Source organism: Echinops telfairi, unplaced genomic scaffold, assembly GCF_000313985.2.
Source record: "Echinops telfairi isolate 266 unplaced genomic scaffold, ASM31398v2 ScPeMD7_7469;HRSCAF=8507_0, whole genome shotgun sequence".
NCBI lineage: Eukaryota > Metazoa > Chordata > Mammalia > Afrosoricida > Tenrecidae > Echinops > Echinops telfairi.
In genome coordinates, this window is record NW_022111372.1 from 25,718,805 (window position 1) to 25,725,648 (window position 6,844).

General features: G+C 47.3%; 1 protein-coding gene and 1 pseudogene across 3 annotated transcripts in view; one reads left to right on the forward strand and one right to left on the reverse strand.

Annotated features, from left to right (window-relative positions):
* The window catches only part of MRPS6 (mitochondrial ribosomal protein S6), a 202,086-nt gene extending 196,609 nt beyond the window's left edge, over positions 1–5,477 (forward strand). For all 3 annotated transcript variants that reach the window (XM_045284755.1, XM_045284758.1, XM_045284759.1), the window contains exon 3: positions 4,958–5,477. In XM_045284755.1, the coding sequence (XP_045140690.1) occupies positions 4,958–5,147 (190 nt within the window). In that variant the 3' untranslated portion in view covers positions 5,148–5,477. The remainder of the gene's footprint in view (positions 1–4,957) is intronic.
* Positions 253–606, reverse strand: LOC101664487 (annotated as a pseudogene).
* Positions 5,478–6,844: the final 1,367 nt, after the last annotated feature.

A 6,844-nucleotide genomic window follows, 5' to 3' on the forward strand; every position in this document is an offset into this window, starting at 1 on the left:
TATCTTTTGATAGCCGGGCACCATCAGCTTTCTTCACCACATTTGCTTATTCACCCGCTTTGTCTTCAGTGGTTGTGTCGGGAAGGTGAGCATCTGATGACTTTTTAAAAGAAATTTCTTTGGATTTTCTGTGCACCATCATGTTATCTGCCAATAAAGACAGTTACACCTATTTCTTTTTCTTTTTTTTTTTGCCGTGAACAATTTCCATTTTATTTCCTTTCAGGTTTGTTTTTCTTCAGCTTCTAATCTTTACATAGGCTTTGGAGGAGGTCGCGGGGCGGCACCTGCAGGTCTAAAGCGAGGTGGGGGGGTTCAGTCCTTCCGGGCTTCACCGTGACCGGTTTCTGACCACCTTGCTGTGAATGGCACAACTCACGCAGTCATGCAGCTTCACGTACAGCTTGGGAAGCACGTATGCGTCGAAGACACTCGCTTCGGAAGTGTCTCTGACGGCCACGGCCTCCACTATGTTCCTTATGACGAACTTCTTGATGGCCTTGTCTTTGGGCGCGCAGCGGGCACAGTTCGTGCAGCGAATGGGCTGCACATGGCCGCGGCCTTTATTGGCACGGCCGTTGTTTCGCCTTTTCTTTGTCATCTCGGAAGCGAGGACGCGAGAGAAAGGACACCTATTTCTTAACAATTCAGATCCTTTTATTTCTTTTTCTTGGCATCTTTCGCTGACAGGAACCTTCAGCACATCTTTTGTCTTGTTGTCAATCTTGGGGGCAAAGTGCTCTGCCTTTCACCAGGCGGGATGACGGCAGGTTGCTGGTTTCTCATAAATGCGCTTTGCAGCATCGCTACTAGAAGGAAGGCATTGGTGTTCCGAGGTTGCCCAAGTTTTTATCAGGAAAGGCTGTTAGATTTTTACACCTGTTGAAATGGAACTGCAGTTTTTCTTTTTAAGGTAGTATGGATCACGTTGATTTTTGAATGCGAGTCTTTCGTTCCTGGGATAAATCCTACTTGGTAAAAAATGTGTTGGGGGTTTTTCAAACCCTCTTTCTCTACAGGACGGATTTGGACACAGTGGCTGCAGCCATGGGCTGCAATACAGCCATGGCTACGAGGAAGCACCGGGCCGTTTGATCCTGCGCTGCACGGGTGTGTGTGTGTGTGTGTGTGTGTGCTGAGTTGTGCGTTAGCGCGCCCTCTCAGCTGGACAGCACCTAATGACAGCAACAGTGTGTTTGAGAAAGAGGTTGGTGCTTTTGTTGCTGTTGTTGTTGCCATGTTTGGTTTTAGTGTGGAGAGAAAGCTACTCTCGCACTGAGAAGTGTCCCGTTGTGTTCTCTTTTCTGGGTGGAAACGTATAGCCCTAAACACTTAGATGTATAAGAAAACGAAAGAAGCCCTCACGCACATCAGCGACGTTAGCTTTCATTTGGGAACTAAGACCGACTGCGCTACATCCAAAAATAAAAGAGGAAAATAATACGATGGCATCAGAAATCAATGAGACAAACACGCGTTTATGTCAGCTTGGTATTTGGGCCTCAAATGCGTGGGGGAGGTCCTCAGTGAGGCCACTTGGGCCTCTAATTGTCTTCATTTTTAAGACAGAGGGCGCCTCAGGTCTTCTAACCTTGAATGAGGTAGTTTGTACCCGTTCAGGAGTGCGGCAGTTTTAGCCGACGTTGTCAAACTTGCTGCATGCATTTATTGACAATAGTCTCATTATTTTAGCGTCTGTAACTTCTCTCACCCCTGATGTTGGTGGTTGGCGACTGCGTGTTTTCAGCTGCCCCGTCTGGCTGGCACAGGGTCATTTTCATTGACGTTCTCAGTGTGTTTGTTTCACCCACTTCTGCTGTGACCATTCTTTTCTAGTTTTGTTTTTTTTTTGTCTTTGGGTTTAGCATTCTCTTAGTTTTTTAATGAAGCTAAAGTCATTGATGTGTGGACTTCCTTCTTATTTTTAATATCTAGTGTCGAGGGCTATATTTCCACTAAGTACGGCTCTTTCAAGTTCCAAATACTTTCTCGTTTCCCTTTTGATTTCTTCATTGATCCTTAGCATATTTAGAGATGTGTTATCTTGTTTCGAAATACTTGGGGATTTTCCAAAGATCTTTCTGTGTGAGTTGAATCCCTTTTAGATTTCTTGATACTTGTTTTATGGCCTTGAATATGGATGGCTTTGGTACATGCTGCATGTACAGATGAAACCGCATTCTGCTGTTACTGGGTAGAGGAATTTACAAATGCTAGTTATAGCCAGTTGGCTGATGGTGTCCACTTTGTCTGCGTCCTTGCTGGTTGTCCATCTATCGTTCTCTCGCTCGCTGGGAGGAGGACATCTCCAGCTGAGTAGTTGTGGCTGTCTGTCTTTTTTCTCAGGGCTGTTCGTTTTACTTCTTGTGTGTTGAAATGCTAGTACATATATACACACACACAAGGAGGGTACCCCTCAAAAAAACCCAGAATCTCCCCTCACCCCCAAGCTCTGTATTGAATTTTTTTCCTTTTTTTTGCAAAACAACCTTAACACCTTCAAAGTATTCTCCATTATACTTAATACATTGCTTAAATCTGCAGTTCCCTTCTTGGAAACATTTTTCCAACTCATCTGTTTGGATAGCTGACAGCACCTCCCTCGGGTTTTTTGTTTGTTTGTTTTTGCTTTTCTTCACCTCTTCTCTTTCATCAATCACTGTTCTTTCAATGTCTCTTTGTTCACGGATTGCGCAGCGTGAGGTGCGATGAGGAAGGTGCGTGGGCCGAAAGCTATGCTGTTTTTGGTCAAAAACTGGCACACTGAGACAGCTATGTGAGCAGGTACGTTGTTGTGATGACAAAACCAGCCCCTGTTGCCACAAATCATGCCTTTTTTGTCACGCACTGTTAGGTAATCTTTTCAGAACCTCTAAGTAGAAAGCCTTATGAGCAGTCTGACCTGGTGGAATGAACTCCAAATGTACTACGAGTTGACATTTGTGTCTGGGAAGTTGGAGGGTGTCCAGAAGGAGATTTGTCATCAGTCAACACCTCACCCTTTTGGAAATGAGAAAACCACTCTTACACTTAAGTTTTTACCATAGTGGTGTCCTTGTAAGCTATGTTCAACATCATAACAGTTTCTGCGGCATTTTACCTGAGCAGGAAACAAGATTTCACAGCCACACACTGTCCTCTTAAATCAGCCATTGCCAAAAATAAAAGGTTCAAGCAAAACTGCTTTTACGAAAAAATTCACTGTGACCAGAGAGAACCTTCCCGGGGGACCCCACTGGGTGCACTAACTCAGAGTGAGTTGCCCGATGTGTACAATGAAAGCCCCAACCAGTGGAGCTTTTTCCTTTTTTTGTTTTTTGTTTTGGTGGGGCGGGGTGGGGGTTGGCCCCTCATATTTGGTATTCTTGTGCCTTCATTATGTATGGCCCCTTTCTGTCCCTGGTAATTCATTTCCTTTGCTCTTACGTGTACTTGGTCTGATACTACTACAGTTGCGGGAGCTTTTTCTGGGCCACCAGGCTGCGTCTGCCCAGGTACGGGTAATAACATGGACCAGGTTTACACTGTGAGTTGGAATGAACTCAGGGGCGATGTGTTTTATACGCTCGGCAGTGGTGGTGAGGTTGAGGGGACGGGAGCAAGGGGCCAGGATGGTGGCCCTTGGTGGGAGGGGCAGGGCAGGCCCTGCTGTGGGAGGGCTGTCACAGAAGCCTCTCTGGACCAGAAGGCCTGCTGACAATGTGGGCGATCTCAGTTTTGGCAGAAGGAACAGCAAGTGCCATGGCCGTAGAAGCCACACCACTGGTGCTTCCAGAGCCAGCAGGGTCATCACGGGGACTCTAGCCCACAAGTTCCCAAGCTCAGAAAAGAACGGACTCGTTGCCCTACTGGCATTAAAGGACTTTCATGCTACAGCCCAGAATCCGGGATACAGTGTAGGCTCCCGTGCCCCTCAGCGGCACCGTATCAGCCACTTTGGGAATCTACTTGTGAAAATGAGCCAGTGGGAACTCTGGGTCACAGCAAAAACTTGTTGGATAAAGTGCTGGAAGAGGAGCGGCCACCCCCCACCCCCAAGGTTGGAAAACACTCAGAATATACAGTTGCTGAGACAAAGGGTTCAAACACCAGTGGTGAGATGTTGGCACGGGGCTGGCAGCATTGTTAAGTTGTGCATGGGGTGCCATGAGTTGGAGCCGACTCGGTGCAACTGGCAACCACCGCCAACTGGAGCATCACTGAAACCTGAAACACCTCACTGGGCGCGGTTGCTGCCCTCGAACCCACCGAGGCAGAAATGGTGAAGCGTCAGGGAAGCTTCAAGTTGTGTAAGTGAGCAAAGCATGGGGCACCTCTCCCCTTTATCCTCGTTCAGCTGTGCGATGGCGATGGAGTGTTATCTTCTGAGACCAGGGAGCCCATCTGCTCTAACCTGGCCTGTGTAGGTGACTGTTAACTCCTTTCCCCCCAGGGGCAGGCAGTGTTCTCTCTGTTCCTTGTCAGTTCTTGGATGTGAGTGCAGGATAGTCTTGGCAATTCCCAATGCCTTTCTCAGTCTTTTTCCATGTGATGTGTGGCCCTCACCCTGTTAAGTGTGTTGGGTCACTTGTAAACTCCTTTGGAAAATTAGAAGCGTATAATGCTTCAGGCGCTTCGCCCCAAGATAATAATAGTAATTCAGCTTTGTTGAATGTTGTTCCCATCGCACCCAGACTGTTCCCATTCTCGCTAGTATTCCCCAGCCACAGGGTGTGCCTGCGCTCAGAGGTGAATGAGACGGGCTCTGGGAAGGGGCGATTGGGCACCTTTCTCCCAGTGTTTAGACTGGCTAGCCGGCTGTTTCCTGCACACAGGCTGTGCATGTGTGTCTGTACAGTTCATGTCTGTTTCGGGGTAGAATACAATGACACATTGAGCGCGATGGCGGGCTTGTTGTATTCCAACAAGCAAAAATTCACTTTTCTCTTTCTTTCTGTCTGCCTTCCTTTCACTGCAGGTACTTCTTGGTGGATTTCTATGCCCCCACAACAACTGTCAGTAGCATCATGGAGCACTTGTCTCGGGACATCGACGTCATCAGACGGGGTGTTGTGACACACCCACTGACCCAGGAAGTAAAGGATTGTGAAGGGATTGTCCCGGTCCCACTGGAAGAAAAATTATATTTCATCAAAAGGAAGAAGTGAGATGGGCCACCTGATTGTAGCTTTAATTTTAATCCTCTCACTTGTGAACACCACGCGTTCAGAGTTTACAACCTGACCTTTATATAGGAGTGTGCCGCCGGTGTCGTTTGCGTATCTAAGATATTTTTAGTTCTTGTTCTCCTTTCAAGGAGAAGTGAGCAGACAGCTCACTTAGAGCTCCATGATCCCCCCTGCATTCATTTCTTTATCAGTGACCACTTTTTGCCTTGTAACACCATCTCCATTTTGCAAAGCAACACTTATAAAACGGCTGGGGATTGTAAACTGGTCAATCAAACTGAATGTGTGAAAATAAATCTGTAAAGCGACTGTATTGTTACATGATTGACTTTTGATCACGGTAATAATAAACAGGATTTCTTAAAAATCCAGGGAGACATTTTGGCTCATCACTCCCCCCGCCCACTGCAGCTGCAGGCTTGCTGCCTCAGATCTGCAGACCGTGGGGGTGGGGGGGTGGGAGGAGTAGCGTCCAGTCACCAGGACACAGGCAGGGCTGGGCTTGAGTGTATCTGTTCCTGACCACCGGGCATTTCTCAGACCCCGTTGACTTTTCCTTTCCTCGCGCACCCTGTTGGCCATCGTCACAGCTACTGTGCTTGGCACTCAGTGTGTAGGGGACTTGCGTGTTCTGTGACAGTTGGGCCTGGCACTGCTCTGTCATTCTGTGCCATGAACACCTACACCCTCCACTGCCCCTCAGCACGGGACAGGCCTCTTTGACACTCTAATTCTCTTCGCCCTCTCCTCACTCTGCCTCCTTCTCTCATGGAAGCCAGTTGCTTTTGAGCTAGGGATGGCCAAGGTGCTAGCTGACCCAGTGTGGTTGGCTAGGGGCCTGTTGTGTCCCTGACTTAGGGGTTGTAAGAAGACTCTCTCTCTTCCACTCACTCTCCATCTCTTTTGTTGTTGTGTGGATGATCAGTTCTCTTTTCTTAAAACCACACACACACACACACACACACACACACACACACACACACTTAAGTTTTGTTTGGAGGGTTTTATTGTTTTCAGCAGAGGGAGAAGTCAAGTTTGGGAGGTGTGGTTATACTTTTTTTCTAGATCCTAGATTTAAAACACCATTTATTTAACTTTCGGTGGTTATGCTTTTGAGACTGCCCAAGAACCAACTAGCCTTGCCTGAAATGCGTATAACCAGGGTTGCTAGATTTAGCAAATAAAAATACAGGACGTCCAATTATCTAGTGGAACTTCAGATTAAGTAATGATAAATATTTCATGGAACTTGCTAATATTAGAACATTAGTTATGTGATATTCGAATGTAACTGGACATGCCAGCATGTTCTCCGACAAGGTTAGTGTGAAAGAACACATAGTACCCAGCCAGGGTGGTCCGATCGGCGACAGACAAGCCTAGGGTGGAAAAGAAGTCAGCACCAACATCCTGGCTTTTCAGCCAGCATCAGTGGAAGAGCTTCACGAGTTTGGGAAGAGAAAGCAGCTTGCACAATCCAATACACTGCAACCCCTTCTGTCCTGGGCCCTCAAGAACATGGACCCATGACGCCATTGCTATCCAGTGACTTAGTGGGGATCTTTTACTGGGGCTCGGATGCCATGTGACACTTTCCATCCACGACATCAGAGGTATCTTTGCCTGCTCAGGTTATAGAAGGCCCCTGGGTGTCTGTGGTGGCATTTGTCTCCATG